The sequence below is a fragment of the Canis lupus genome, chromosome 36 (genome assembly GCF_003254725.2).
Source record: "Canis lupus dingo isolate Sandy chromosome 36, ASM325472v2, whole genome shotgun sequence".
Taxonomy (NCBI): domain Eukaryota; kingdom Metazoa; phylum Chordata; class Mammalia; order Carnivora; family Canidae; genus Canis; species Canis lupus.
In genome coordinates this window covers 16,085,470-16,102,318 of record NC_064278.1, presented here as the reverse complement: position 1 = coordinate 16,102,318, position 16,849 = coordinate 16,085,470, and the positions used below count along the sequence as shown (strand labels likewise).

Below are 16,849 nucleotides of genomic sequence, written 5' to 3'. Positions count from 1 at the left end.
CACTGCAGTAGATATTTTAGAGTCATTTCATTTAACAACACTCAAAGCATATATTATTATCCCCACTTTGATGAGGAAACTGATATACGAGGATGAATCATTTCCTCAATGTTTTACACGTGCTAAACAGCTGCTCTGATTCTGAGGTCCAAGGACTTGTTCCATGATATAACTCTGTATAATCATGCACACACAGTTCCCTATAACTTCTGCCTCCCTTGCTTATCCCCAGTAAACTGTCAAAAGGAGTGTTTATAACGCACAAAGAAAAACATGCAACCCAACCTAAAATCTCAGAAACAGGTCATATAATCTCCTTGGAAAAGTCAGACATTAACCTCTAATAATGAAGAAATGGTCGCTTAGCCTTTTAGGCAAGTAGAGATTTATTTCATCGTAGGACATTTAGACATTAAAATAAAGAAAAAGATAGCTCCGTGATACAGGATTGCATATGTACATAAATATTTTACCTTATACACAGGAGCACTGGGAACTACTACCAACATCGATTCATTAATTTCATTAAATTTATTTAATTTCTACAATGTAAAATGCAGGGATACCACCTTTCTTACTAGATACTTGGGAAAGTTTTAAAAACATTAACTTACCAATTTCATTAGCATATACTGATAGAACACTATGTTTTAAGTATCAAACTAGGTATTTGTACCTTATATGAACTAAACATAACCCCTGCCATCAAAAAGCTCATAATCAGGAAGGGAAGCAGAAACATAAACAGAAATAAGTGTAGAAAACAAAGTAATCAAGCCATGCATAGGATATTATCAAGCATTCAACCCAGGTGAGCAGAATTCCATGAAATAAAAACAGAGCTTACACAAGCCTCAAGGGATGAGCACAAAATGGCTAAAAAGAGATGGCAAAACCCAAAACACCACAATGTTAATCCATATAGCATGTATATGCATATATATGAATAAAAATTTAATTTTGGCTCCTACAAAAGAAATATAATGACTAGAGAAGTAGGTGGGGTACTATGTCATAAGTGCTTTGTATGCCATACTTTTTTTAAAAAAAGGAATTTAACACATTTTCTGTATTAGTAAATGTTTTAATTTTTCAGGAATTTTATAAGTATTCTAATAATTTTAAAAGGAATGGCAGTATTATTACATTATAATACTACATTCCCATATACATATACATTCCCATATACATATAAGGGAATCAATTTAATTAGGCACTTTGGTTGCAACCACTGAAATTAACGTGTCCAAGATGGCATTAGCTCCAAATGCCCCTTTGTTTAAAATATAAAAGATGTACATACCACACATATCTTTCTTTAGACAATTCTCTTTATGATAATTACTATAACATGCAAAATAAATATTATCTTTGTGTTAAATATAAGGCAGCATTATTGCCAGCTTCTGCAGTTTTTATGTGCTTGAATGCTAGATTTCATTTATTTATTTATTTATTTAAAAGATTTTATTTATTTATTTATGAGAGACAGAGAGAAAGGCAAAGACATAGATGGAGGGAGAAGTAGGCTCCATGCAGGGAGCCCGATGTGGGACTAAATCCCAGGACTCCAGGATCACGCCCTACGCCAAAGGCAGATGCTCAACCACTGAGCCACCCAGGCATCCCAGAATGCTAGATTTTAAAGCTCAGTTTAATAGAAAGCTATGAAACATTTTCTGAATTCTTCAGTTTGGCTGCATGTGTTTGGGTTAGTCTTCTGACTGACAGGCGGGGAAGCAATGGACATATGCATCCTTAAGTTAATGTCATTACAGCAAAACTATCTGGCGAAAGGACTGAAAACTTCCTCTGGATTTGGCAATTTATGAATATGTTGAAATGTAGATTTGACTAGATGCTATAATCAGTTATTACGGAAGGAGTGTACTTGACAGGCATTCTAGATATAGATGTTGGAAGCCATTTTATACACACATGCACTAATATGTATTACCAGTTCTTATATAAAAGTTAAATAAAAGAGAGATGCGACGCATCCTGGTGGCTGAAGCATGTTCAGTGGTGTGAGGTGATAAATCAGAGACTTGTCATGATAGGAAACAGCCCCTAGAGAGGCCACTGTAAAAGATGATGTCATTGGGCTGGGCCAAACAGGAGCTGCCACATGTGATAGATGAATGAAAAAATGAAAGAGAACAACGTCCCCACAAAAGAAAACTAGAAGACACTATACACAGTGTTCCCTGCTAGCAAAATCAATGTAAACAGATAACCAGACCCAAGACCATATTGATCTTCAGCGTGGTGAAAGGTGGCCTGTAACTAAAAGTCACCGAGTCCAACAATGACTGAGCATGATTCTGGAAGAGATGGGTGTGAAATGAGCTGAGTCTGCTTCAGGAAAAGTCAGATTATTTGATATATCAAATATATAGGTTCCAGAAATAAACTACACTAACTCAGCAGTACAAAACAGACAGGGAAGAACTCCTCCACCACTCCCTGTGCACTCACTCTTTTGCACGTCTCTTAATCACTATACTTAAGAGACTGCATCTTATTTATCTACTTGTGTACTTTCAACTTGAGGGAAGGGAATGTGTCCCCAGCTGCCATGCCTGGCACACATTAAGCTCTCAATAAATTAAATTAAATTAGATTAAATTAAATGATAAATCATGCCTAAATTATTTTCAAAAAGAAAATAAAGAAAAATTAATTCAAGGGGTAGAAATTTCTATTGTCTTACCATGCAGCATTTCTTCCTATTCTGCCATAAGTAACTTAACAGTGTTCTTGAAAACTCAAGGTGTTTTAAGCCTTACATTGTGATCAACAGAGTTCTACCTGGTTCTGCTCTAGAAAGCTAATAGTAGCAAACCATGAAAAAACAAAACTAACTACATATTGCACCAGCAATTTCAGAGGCAGCCTGAACATATTCCATCAATAATTCCCACTCTGGAGCTTCAAAGATGCTTTGCAGAGAGCTCATGAGAAATCTTTGGTTTCTAAGAATTTTTAAATCTTAATGCTTTTAAATTCTTGATAGTACACACAAGTGTTTGTTATATGCTTTGTATTCTTCTGTACCTAACACTGCTGATGAATTATTAATACAAACAAATAAAAAGCAATTCTTAGGAATTCTTATTATAGAAGTAGAAAATAAAGAATTTCTGATACAAATTTACTACTAAGAAGTCTATCACTCATGATTTACCAAGGAATTATCTTTTAGGGCACAAATATGGAAAACTCCTTTCTGTTTCTTCTTATTAGGTGTGATGATGTAGTGCCAAGGATGGCCTCCAATCTGAAAAGCATTCTCCAGAGAGGACACTTCAAAGAGCAGTGGTGGTGTGTCTGTAGAGACAGGCAAAAGGAATTTATTAGTTTCTCTGTTCTGGTAGCCTTGGAATATTCATTCATAAACTGATTTAACCCTTCTTTGCATGTACCATCCATGAATTTCCATTAATGAAGAATTACTATGCTCAAGAAATAAAATATAATCAGGAAAGAGGCTGATTGATAAGAAAAGAGAAGACTAGTAGGCAGCAATTATGCTATGAGGTCAACATTATAGACATCTGTTTCCAGGGTATGTGTGACCTGCAGCTGAGTGGAGAGAAAAAATGGGCTGAAGGTGTACAAAGTACACCTAATAAAAGCTGCTGCCATTTACTAGGCATGTATGTCCCAGACTCTGGGTTAGATGCTATTTCCAACACTCATAACAATCCTAAAAGGTAACTAAGTATCTAATAATTCCTTCAGGTGTGAGGAAGCAATCTTCCATATTCCAGACTAACAGGTTATACTTAGCAAACTTTGAGAGCTGTCTTAACATTTCCAGGGTAGAAGTGATATTAATCATAATGAATGTAACTACTTAGGATAGGTCCTGTTACAGTGGAAATTTATTCAAGGTTAGCCACTACTATAAATATCATCTTTAGACAAGTTAACTACTGTTTTCTTAATTAAGATTTTATTTATTCATGAGAGACACACAGAGAGAGGCAGAGACATAGGCAGAGGGGGAAGCAGGCTCCCTGCAGGGAGCCCGATGTGGGACTTGATCCCAGGACCACACCCCAAGCCAAAGACAGATGCTCAACCACTGAGCCATCCAGGCGTCCCAACTAGTTTAGGTGCATCTAGTCATATACCATAAAAGAAATGTCTGTTGGTGCCTCTTAGTTCTTCTCTTCCATGGCAACTAATTTTAAGTAGAGCAAAACAGATTTACTTCTAGGGAAATGTGTAAGTGGAAGGTACTGCAGCTTTAGAACACCAAGATATCTTTTGGGCAGCCCATGGGAAACACCACATAGTCCGTTTTGGCAGGTGGTTAATCTAGGACTCTTTTTTTTAACCCTTCTACCTTAAGAGTTTACTCTTTGGGGCAGCCCAGGTGACTTAGCGGTTTAGTGCCACCTTCAGCCCTGGGTATGATCCTGGAGACAAGGGATCAAGTCCCACGTTGGGCTTCCTGCATGGAGCCTGGTTTTCCTCTGCCTGTGTCTCTGCCTCTCTCTCTCTCTCTCTCTCTCTCATGAATAAATAAATAAAATCTTAAAAAAAAAAAAAAGAGTTCACTTTTTGGTTATGAGGCCATCATTGTCAGTAAAGGGGCTTGCCTTAGGAAGACCATTCATAAGAGCCACATGTTACATATAGAAGCATGTACTTTATTAGGCCTCTTCACAAGGATAATTTACTACTTGGTGCTACATGTAAGAGAAAAATAATGAAAAGTGATTTCACAAACTGACAGTCCTGAGAAAGGGACAAGGATAAACGTAACATCTATACTTAATGTACTTTTTAAAAACCTTTTAGGAAAAGAGTAATACTCTTAATATATAAAGAAGTCTTTTTAATGAGAAAAATATGAACCCAATAGAAAACTGGGCAAAAATATCAGTAAGTAAATTATGAAAGAAGTACAAACATCATGTGATAATATGGTAGCTATCAAATGATGATGAATGAAGAAAAAATTATAAAAAGAAAAAATATAATTAGAGTTTGAATTTGGGGCTAAAATTTCAAGTAGGTATATGTTATAGAGAATAAAAAATAGATATAACAATAGGGGAAAAAGTCAATCCAAAATGATGTGTTTAAAAAGGAATACTTTTCTCAGCAGTTGCTAAAAATGGACCCAAAAGAGCAGCAGGACTCTGTTCATCACAATTCTGATGGGTCCCCACTAACCTCAAAAGCCCAAATTTTGATCTCAATACTATTTTCAATTAAAGAGTCCTAGAAATTCTGAGAGTGGCTGATTTCATGTCTTGTAGTGAAGAAATTTTAGGAGGTCTGAACCATCCAGTTATTGCTATAAAGGATATTTACAAGGATGTCAGTATAGTGTTAAAAGAATAAGAGCTAGCAAAAGAGGCTCCTACAGGCTGGACTGTGGAAAGAGAGGCACTAAAAAGAAAATTATTATTAATAAGGCTCTGAGTCTGTGAAAGGTCAAGCAATGATACTTCACAGTTTTAATATAAATTGTCCAAAATGTTGTATGGTTTATAAAAGAATGGCTATAATAGGACATGATTTTTCTTTAATTTTAAAATATAGGGAATGTATCAGGCAAATACAAATCAAAACCACAATGAGATATTGCTTCACATCTGTTAGAATGTCTATTATCAAAAAAGATAAGAAACAGCAGGATGCAGAAGAAAGGCATCCAGGAACCATTTATAACAAACACAAGAGCTCATTTGTTATTTCTTGGAGCCAGGGGGCCTTCCTAAGCTACGGTCAGGATATAAAGGACCAGTTGGTTTTGGAGGACCATCTTCTGAATTTGTGGATGACTGCATGTTGGGTTTGGTTAAGTAGCCACTGTATGCTTGTCTAAAGCCTCTACTTGTAATTTTACAGCTATAGAAGTAGCTCCTGGAATAAATAAATATGGTTAAGGGATAAAACCATCGAGAATCCCTCTTTTCCTAATGTCTAGCCTTAGACATTATCCTGATTTATGAAGAATTACTAGCAAGTGGGAAAGGACTTGTCCTGGGCAAAATCAAATTATTATGCTGTACACCTGAAATTAATCTAATGTTATATGTATCAATTTTATCTCAATAAGAAAAATAGGTAATCTTATGTATTTCTATTAAATAAATGCTTAAACATTTAGATACATGTTAAGTGAAAATACAAGGTACAGAGCGTACGATAGGCTGCATTTGGTATAAGAAAAAGGTAATATTTATTTGTTTGTTTGTTTATTTTTAAAGATTTTATTTATTTATTCATGATAGACATAGAAAGGGGGGGCAGAGACACAGGCAGAAGGAGAAGCAGGCTCCATACAGGGAGCCCGATGTGGGACTCGATCCCAGGACTCCAGAATCTTGTCCTGGGCCAAAGGCAGGTGCTAAACCGCTGAGCCACCCAGGGATCCCCAGAAAGAAGGTAATATTTAAAGAATACATACATACATTTGCTTATTTTTATAAAAACAAACAGGTGAGGGCTAACCTAGAAACCAAAAGTAATGGAGACTTATGAACAGGTTAGTATAGGCATAACAGAATGAAAGGACTATGTATGGACACAAAACTTCTCAGATTATATCTTTTTACATATCTTTTGACCTTTTTATATATCTTTTGACCTTTGAAATATACACACATTTTACAAGTTTAAGAATAAAGTCAAAAGGGAAAAATAAACCTAAAATTGAAAACAAACTAAAACAAATGAACCCAATTACATAAAGCTGGTAACCTAATCATATAGAAAAATAATTTCAAATAATTTTTGAACACATTACTCTGTAGGACTGTACACTAAGGACAAAAGGAACTTCAGAGATATCTAAACCTTCGTACCAGACTTCAGTTTTTAGTGGTAGCACTGATATGGCTATTTTAAGATTATCACATATATATAAGAGGATAACATTTTATTAGCATTCAAGAAGTTCAGTGGGAGTCAAAAGAAATACAAATATAGAATCGAAGAACAATTAAATTGGAAGTATGAGAATGAGCTAATGAATTTTTGTTTTAATATATTTCCCAGCTCTGTTCACCAAAAAATAAAGACAACCAATTGCATTGAACACAAATAGATCTTGGCCTTGAACTGTCTCAAAAAGATAAATCAAAGTCCTAAACCCTAGTATCTGTGAATGTTACTTTATTTGGAAACAAAGTCTTTGCAGAAGTCATACTGGATAAGGGGGGGTTCCTAAATCCCATCACTAGTGGTCTTATAAGGAGAGAGAGAGATTCAAAGACAACAGAGTAAAGAAGGCCACGTGAAGACAGGAAAAAGTGGTAATTATGCTGCCACAAAGCAAGAAATGCCAAAGATTGTCAGCAATAACCAGAAGCTAGAAGAGGCAAGGAAGGATTCTTTCCTAGAATCTTCAGAGGGAAATCGTCTCTGCCAATACCCTAATTTCAGACTTTTAGCCTCCAAAACATTAAGAGATTAAATTTCTGTTATTTAAAGCTACCAGTCTGGGGATCCCTGGGTGGCGCAGGGGTTTAGCGCCTGCCTTTGGCCCAGGGCGCGATCCTGGAGACCCGGAATCGAATCCCACGTCGGGCTCCCGGTGCATGGAGCCTGCTTCTCCCTCTGCCTATGGCTCTGCCTCTCTCTCTCTCTGTGTGACTATCATAAATTAAAAAAAATAATAAAATAAAATAAAGCTACCAGTCTGTGGTATTACAGCAGCTCTAGGAAACTAACACAGTCAATGATGATGCATTCTCTACTAAAATGGCTCCTTGTCAGATCATTGGACAAGGAAAATAAAAGATATACCTGGGATATATCACTGTTCCAGAAAACAAAGAAATTCTCCAAAGCTATTATGAGTATGTCATAATGGAGTTCTCATTGGCCAAATTTGGGGCAATTTGAACATCATTAAGAATAATGACTGTATGTAATTTTGGTGACATAAAAATCCATGAGTCTATGTGTGCTGACCTCTAAAATATTTGCCACCATGGGAAGTGACTATTAAACCAACTCCTTATTTAAATATTGTTAATTAAAGAGAAAGAATAAGTATTTATTTTGACTTTTTTTGGGAGAAACTATAGTTCATCCCTGGGTGATGAGTGAAAGTCTTTATTTATAGAAAAATGTCCATTAGTAAAGGCAGAAGGAATGTCAGAATCCTTTCAAGTGGCCATTCCCCCTGCCCCCCACCTTAACTAAGTGATTCAGGCAGGAATCACTGATAGCTACAGGAGTATTCTTATGTTACCCGTAATTACAGAAAATCAAAACAACCCATATGTCCAAACTAGTAATTGGTTCGACAATTTTAGAATTCATCCATAAAATGGTATGTAAGTCAAATTCTTGAAATTTCAAGGAGCTGCGTGTGTATGTGCATAAACAAGGAACTACATTGTGGCAAAGGTTAAGTAACATGAGCACCACATCATAAGATATATAAGGAAAACTAAGTCTTTCTTTCATCTGTATCCCTCTGAGGTAACTACTGTTTATCAGGTTTTTGGGTGTCCTTCCATATAGTCTAAGCAAATCTAAAAGTATATGCTTATACGTACACTTTTAACATGTGAACATGAATTCTCTATGCAAATGAAGCTTTTTATATATAATTTTACACTCCTTCTTATCACTTAATAACATACATTGGGAATTGCTCTATACCAAGGCAAAAAAATCTTTAACAATTAAATTTATGATACAGCCAAATAATGATATATTAGTGTCACCTACCAATCTACACATTACTTCCAAACATTTGCTATTAGAAATAATGTTGTACATTTGTCATTTTGTACACATGTGAATATATCTGATACAAACTCCTAGACGTGGAATTGTTCAAGGAGTATATACACTGAAAACTTTGATATGTATCGACAAACTGTCTTCCACAAAGGATTCCAACAATAAATGAGTATCCTGTTATATTTTTATATACTTCCATACTTTTAAAAACCCTGTTATGTAACTTTTTGATATTTGAGAATCTGAAAAGATATTTCCTATGATAAATTTAATCTGTGTTTTTCTTATCAGGGATGTTGGGTTTCACTTTCCCCTAATTCAAAGTCAAACAGACTCAGTATCCCCAGTTCAATGAATAAGTGATAGATTTTGTTAACACCTATTCAGTAACAAGGAATACACTGTATGGAAGTAAAATGAATTGAGTTTATCATTAAATTATGAGAAACATCTGGATTATTATAATAAATAATTATATGACCACTTATTTTTTAAGGTGAAAAAATGCTATATATATTGTAGCCATACCTGTGATTTTAATATTACAAGGAATGCCAAAAGGAGCCTCTCCTACAGTTCCAGCAGTCCCACCCCATCTGCATGCACACCCTAAGTCAAGTTTCTGTTGCATGAACTAAAAACAAAACAAAACAAAAATGGTGGCTTTAGCACCTATTTATTTGCTGTCTGAAGAGAGAAAAAAATCAAATTCACATGTATATGACAGAGAAAATATCTTTATTTATTCAAGGGCCTGTTTATCTTCCCTCCCCTCTTTTAAAGGTTACTCTGTCTTTCTGCATTTGTATAGTTTTGTCAAGTTGAAATCTACACAAGTGCCTTACTCTAAAAGCATTTCATTAAAAAAAAAAAAAAAAATCATACCTCAGTCCAAACCTCGAGTTATTCTAATATGGCAAATTTCAGTCTTCTCTACCTGTTCAGTGATGGCTTGGAAGCTATAGAGTCTGACCAGTCCTGAGCTGTACATCACAATCAGTATTCCATGAGACAAGGTAGCATCTGTAACGTTCCCGAAAATCTGAGGGGAAAGGTAGATATCACCTGAGAAAAGACCAGAAGGCCAATCCTCTGAGTCTTCACAGTGGTTTGTGCATTTGCTTAATATTCAGGTCACCACTACAACACAGCTACCTACCATTATAATTTAAGTATAATTTAGAGACTTGAAGTTAAAGTGTCATTAGGGTTGTAGGCCACTAAAGTCTCAAAAGGAAGCACTAATGAGTGTAGCACTTAACCATCAAAATGATTCTGCACCATTCATTTGGTTCATCCATTCGTTCTACAGTTTTGTCAATATCTTTTAATAACGTCCTATTCCTCATGGACATAGGCATACACTGAGACCATCTAATTTTACTATGCAGGATGTGTGTAGTAGAGTAAATGAATTTAGGGACCTATTCTTCATGCTAAAATGTTATTTATAAAGAAACTTAGTTTTTAGCTAAAAAGTGAAAAGATTGGATCTAAGAAAGTACTTCTAATGAGAAATAGCCAACTCCAGACTTTTATCATTACTTTGTTCTTTAAATATCTAATACTGCTTGATATTTTAGTCATATAAAAATTAAAGGTGTTAAAGACCAAGCAAGTACTTATAGAGACATTTAGCCTGGCTAACTTTGAGTGTGGCTTTGGTTCTTTGTTCCCTTTCTGTTTTTGTTCTATGCAGTGGATCCTGTCATAATCCTCCACAAAGCTCTGATAAACACCACCAACAAAAAAAACTTGATTCTGTGCCTATTTAATATTTAACGAAAGCCAACATAGACAAATATTCATAGCAATGAAAGAACAAGTGGAAATTAAGTGAAAATCTGTTTCTGTTCCTACTCAAGACAAATTAGTGAAGATTTACCACCCCAATAAATAGCTTTTAGTACACGTTGAGTCTGGCCCCTGGGTAGTCTTTTACACATAGTAGGTGAAACATACGCTTCAATTCCAACTAACCCTAATCAAAACCAAATCCCTCCAATTATTATCAAAGAATAAATAGAAACAATTTATGACTTAGCTAAGTGTTCATTCCTGTTCTAGATTGTAATAAGCATATACAATTACTTAATCCACACGCACAAAGAAAATAATTAAATTCATAAGTTGTGTTTTTTTGTCATCTCTTACAAGGATAATTATGCTTTGCTTTGATGTGACTAGCTCATTTTTTTATTTGCTTATACTTGTTTTCCACTTTGAAAAGGAGGACTTGTGTAATTCAAACATATTTTCACTCTGTGACTATCACAAATAAAAATTAAAAAAAAAAAAAGACATTATGAACCACAAACATATTTTCAAATAATGAGTGCTCTAATAAAGTTGCCACTCTATTTTAAAATTGGTTCATACTTTGGAGTCAAATCTAGGTTCTAATTCCAGCTTCTCTATTTATGTAGGACTTGGGTAGCTGCTTAACTTCCAAACTGAACCCACCGTATGTTACAAAGTTATAAACTACTCAAAATGCCTGGCATAAAACAGTATATAAGTAACTGATACTATTCATTGGCCTTTATGTAGTTTAGTATACTATACTTATACAAAATTTTTTAATATGTTCATCTTATTTGCTAATGACTATTAGTGGACCCTGAAGATCTGGCCTCAGTAATACTTGGAAAGTGCATAATTAAAAACCAGTAGAAAACACCAATAAATAACTATCCACCCAGACTAAGTAACAATTTGTTAATGGAAAAGTAGAAGGCTATTGATTCTTTTACTCAAAGGAAATATGTCCTTTTTTCTCTCCCATATAACAGACCATGAATCAGGAACAATGACAAGAATAAAACCTATAACTGAATGAGTTGGAAAACTCATATATTTAATTATAAGTCTTGTTTATGTATCATAAAACAAGTTTTAGATCTATACTTTGCAATTAAAATGATTCTTTTTGTTGCAGCTTTTCATCTTCCTAATGGTCATTTTAACAAGCTTTGAAATATCCCTCTGAAAAAAACCCACCTTACTCATTTCATAATTTTATAAAGTAGAGGTTTGTTAATGACACCAAAGGTATTCAACACTATCCACTTGAAAGGCATAAAAACATGCAGAAAGATGAAAGGATGATTAGGCTTTCTTCGTAAATGAAACATTCTCATGTATTTTGATATGAAACAAACTAGATCAGAAAGCTTTTTACAGCCAGGGGAATATTTGCAATCAAAACATCTAATAAATAAACAACTATATTACATCTTTTATCAAAAAATTAATATTGCAATTAAATAAGAAGTAAGTTCTTACCTTCTTATTGATCTCCAGAATCCCTATGAGTGAAAAAGGTAAAACATGGAACACTGCAAGGTACAGCAAAACAGGCTGTTGAATGCCTGCCTGAAAGGAAAGGTTAAATTACAGGCAGTTCTCAAAAGAATTTCAGAAACACTGTTTTCATGAGTTGAAAACATCCATCTGTCCTAGCATACAGTTATGTGGATGTTTTCAATTTATGAACATTGCAAAGTTTCTCAAACAAGAAAGCATACATGTTCAAGATACGTCCATTAAACCTTCAGCCCTTCAACACACACGTATATACACACAAAAGTCTCTAACAGTAAATATAGAACATGAGGGCACATGGGTGGCTCAGTCTGACTCCACACTGGGTATAGGGACTACTTAAAAAATTAAAAAAATTAAAAAAAATAAACATAACAGTAAACATTTCTCTTTTTTTAAGGAATTTTTAAAAAGATTTTATTTATTCATTTGAGAGAGAGAGAGAACACGGAGGGAGAGGGAGAAGTAGACTCCTTGCTGAGCAGAGAGCCCAATGCAGGGTCCAATCAGGATCCTGAGTCTATGACCTGAGCCAAAGGTATCTAGATGCCCAACCAACTGAGCCAACCAAGCACCCCATCAATAAATATTTCTTAGCAACAAAACATATTTTATATACTGTTCAACAAAAACATTTTATATACTGCATAATAAAACATATTTTCTGAATTAAAAATGTTATAATATAAATTAATATATTTTTAACATATATAATACATAATTATATTGTCATTATACTTTTATTGTTATATTAATATAATATGAATATTATAAATTGGAATTTAATAATAAAGAGCCTAACAAAAGACACATAATTATAATGGTCACATCATCTGAAAGTAGAATTACACTGTTATGTCTATGAGAAATGAGAAAAAATTACCAATAGTTAGAGTGATTTCTCTGCTTGAAACAGATAGCTCCCTTACTTTGAAGAACAAGGTTCTGTCACTTTCTTTCCACTATGGAATGTAAAATAATCTGCTGTACTTCTCCAGAGTAGTTTAAAGGGTATTTCTTAAGTTTATGGTAAGCAACTTTTATCCATTCTTCAGAAACCAAGATTATTGGTTCTTTCCTAACAAATTTGCAGACAATTTTCTCTGGAAACAAACTTCTCACCTTATTGATGTTTAAAAATTTATTTATTGATATTTAAAGATGTCTACCTGCCGGGCCAATACTGAGCCTTTGTTTTGAGCTGACTTGACTGCAATGACTTCTTGAGGAGTGTCCCAGCTCAAGTATCTTGTAAAAGAATGAAGAGAAAGTTTATGCATTTGAGTCAGTTTCCTTATAATCAAAATATAATAGATATTTCATAAACAGTTCTTTAGTTGTTTCAATTATAAAAGCAAAATAATTTTTTTAAGAAACAACTTAAAAATTCTCTTTACATCTTTATATGGATCTATTTCTACTAAAATATAGTTTTAATCTTTCTAGAGTGTCAATGAATAAAAATTGTGTTTGATCAAACACTATTCAAAATTTAGAAAAAAAATCCATTCCTACTTTAAAATGGACATTAATATCATAAAAAGCATTAAAAATGTTACTTTCACATTCTATATGCATATATTCACTCCAAATATTTATATTCATATATAAAAACACATACAACTACTAAGTTAAAATAATAGTTGTTAGGAACACTCAGCTCAGTCAGGAAAATGACTCTTGTTCTTGGGGTCTTGAGTTCAAGCCCCACATCGGGTATAGAGATTACTTAAAAAAACAAACAAACAAACAAACAAAAGACAGTTCTTAGACTGTACTAGGCAATGATTTAACTGAAACAGACTAGCCTTCAGGAAAACCAACATAAAATGCAACCTACATATAAAATACTATTTGCAGATGGGAATTAAAAAAAGAGGGGAGAGATATTTGTCATCTATTATAGGTTAGTTACTTATGAGTGATACAAAAAAAAAAAAACGATAAAGGGTCTGTGTCCGCAGATTTTCAAATGTAGTCATGAGGAAAGAAAGAATGAGTTTATAAATTGAGATCCAGGTATACAATGGGAAACTTTAAAAAAAAAAGCTTGAAATTTCCTGGGCCACAAGTCTCAAATTTTATTTTATATATTGTTTATTTTATATATTTTATATATTTTAATAAATATTTTATATATTTTAATAAAATCTTGAGTAATAAAGTCACAATACCTGAATTTGCAATATGAAGCAAGATATATTTTCTCAAGGACTTTTCCAGTAGTTGCTGATATGCGAAATAACCAATTATGAGCAGTCAGTGCTATCAGTGAAGATTTATAATCTGATGGATTGGGAAGTATTTCCCCCTAAAAAACAGAAGGTATAAAAATGAAACTGGTTAGTCATGAACAATCTGCAGAAATCTATGTCCAAAGAAAATAGCTAAAACTTTAAAGAAATAGATAAGTAAACCAAAGAATATTAAATGTACAAATAAGAGAATTAAGACAAGGAAAGATGAGACTGTAGGAAATTATTTTCATCATTAACTTATTGAGTTTATTCACATAAAACGTTTAAACAGTACCTGAAATAATTTATTACTTATTATTTATCATTAAATAATTCAACAAATGTGAATTAATTATCATTAAATAATTCAACAAATTCAACAATGATAATAATAACAGTTCTTAAAACCAGGTATAACAGCATAAGTCATCTGCTAGAATCGATGTTTCTTGGGGTACCAGGGTGGCGCAGTCGGTTAAGTGTCCAACTATTGATTTCAGCTCAGGTCCCCCCTCTCCTTATTGCTTCTTTATTCCAAGGCTTTTTTCCCTTTTGATAGATGTCAAAATGGCAAAATGACAAATCGTTTCATGATTGTGGCTCTACCGTAACTCCAAATTAAAAGCTAGAATGCAGAATCAAGACAGCCAAAGAAAAACAGAAGATGGGCCTGGTTTTAAAGATATTCTCTGTCGCCAATGAATTACTCCCCCCAAAAAGGGAGGGAATACTACCTTGGGCATACCTGCCACTGAGCAGCTGCCACAAGGTGGAAGTCTAAGGCAGGAAAAGAAAGAGAAACAAGGAGTTCTACTTTGATTTGTAAAATAAAAAGGGAATTCTCTCTTTTTCAAAAATTTATTTGAGAGAGAGCGAGAGCAGAGCAGGGAGGGACAGAGGGAGAATTCCAAGCTGACCCATCACTGAGTGCAGAGCCGCACTTGGGGCTTGATCTCACAACCCCAAGGGCTGTAACCAAGAATCAGATGCTCAACTAACTGAGCCATCCAGAAGTCCTTAAGAACAAAGTTCTAAAAGGAAAGTTAAGAATAGGAAAGTTGAAATTAATGTAGTATTCACTTAGACTGAAACATGAATAGAAAAGAATGAAGGCATAGTTATTTTACACATGCTTTTAAAGATCTGTCTTCCCTTTCAAATGTTAGGGAAAGAAACAAGGTTTTTGTGTTTGTTTCTTGGTTGTGTGTATAAACTTATTAACTACTGGATGTCTTACACTAAAATCACGTGATGATGTAAATATTCTTATTGTATGGTGTCTAATATAAGTATCATCTCCTAGAGATTTTAAATTTAAAAAATACACTATTTATATCTTGCCTATTAAAAAAGAAGAATTTGAAATAGCATATGTAGTAGGTCTGAGCTATTTTCCTAAACCAAAAGTTGTATTTTACACATTGTCTCAGAAAGAGTGATAAAAAAAAAAAAAAAGAAAGAAAGAGTGATGATGTAAACATGGTTTCACATCAATATGTCAACAACAATATGATACGCTTCTTAGTTTTTCTTAATGGAAAATCTTGCTTAACTTCAAATGAAAAATGTTTAAAGAGAAGTGAGAATAGGAGTTAGAGGTTACTAGAAGCTTTATTTTTGCAAGGATTGCTCTAAATTTCTGGTGTTTTTGCACGGGTATCTTCAAAATTTTTTTCAATTAAGAAATCTGTCATCCTCCTCCCCCCACAAATGAAAATAGGTTAAAAGGCTTTACAGTTATTTTCAGCTTTCAAGAAGAAATTATGGAAAAAAATATAAATTTAAAGCTTTCTGATTTTTAAAAAGGTGTCTCTTTTTAAAAAGAGTAAGTGTCTAGGGAAAAAGAAAGCAGCAGTTCTGGAAAACTATAATTTTATATAAAAACAACAGTATTTAAAAAGAGAAAGAATTTTAACAGTAAATTCAAAGCAGAGCCTCTTAGCCTTTAAACAGTATTTTTGGTCACATATTGTAAGTTCTATTTCTTCTAAAAAAACAACCAGCAAGATTAAAGACCTGAATAATTTGCTACAGTATTTCCTACGTGCTGTTCTTAAAACACTGATCCCATACAAAACCAATATGTAGAAATATACCTCAAAAAAAGAAGTTGTATGATCAAGAGTTTTGGGAAATGGTTTGACAATCACCATGAACATCAGTATTATTCTAAGTATTATTCAGGACTCTGAGAAGTAATTCTATAAATAAATTTGTTTCACCTTTTAAGCTCAGAATACCAAACTCATTTTGTCTACAACTCAATTCTTTCAAATCCTCTAGCAACTATAAGATGTTATCATCTTATGAAGACAGTGTTCTGAAAAATGCGTACCAGGGCAATGCTGGTTTGTCTGCTAGAATGAGGTTAGCCTATTATTTTATTTTACTTTTTATTATTTTATTTTTTATTTTTGACTTATTACTTTCCTAACAAGATTCATGGAGGAATCTACTTTCAAAGACCATGTAACATAACTGTTACCCTAAATAAATATTTTATTTTGATAGAATGATCTCTTAAATCGGTAGAATGATCTCTTAAACTATTGAGAAACGTTGAG

At 33.6% G+C, this 16,849-nt stretch overlaps 1 protein-coding gene across 4 annotated transcripts in view; it reads right to left on the bottom strand.

The window, feature by feature from the left end:
• The window catches only part of DCAF17 (DDB1 and CUL4 associated factor 17), a 61,881-nt gene that overhangs the window by 38,285 nt on the left and 6,747 nt on the right, over positions 1–16,849 (bottom strand). For all 4 annotated transcript variants that reach the window (XM_049106086.1, XM_025460145.3, XM_025460146.3 and 1 more), the window contains exons 4-9: positions 14,223–14,359; positions 13,218–13,296; positions 12,010–12,099; positions 9,662–9,766; positions 9,253–9,358; positions 3,188–3,330 (exon numbers count right to left, since the gene is read on the bottom strand). In XM_049106086.1, coding sequence (XP_048962043.1) covers positions 3,188–3,330; positions 9,253–9,358; positions 9,662–9,766; positions 12,010–12,099; positions 13,218–13,296; positions 14,223–14,359 — 660 coding nt within the window. The remainder of the gene's footprint in view (positions 1–3,187; positions 3,331–9,252; positions 9,359–9,661; positions 9,767–12,009; positions 12,100–13,217; positions 13,297–14,222; positions 14,360–16,849) is intronic.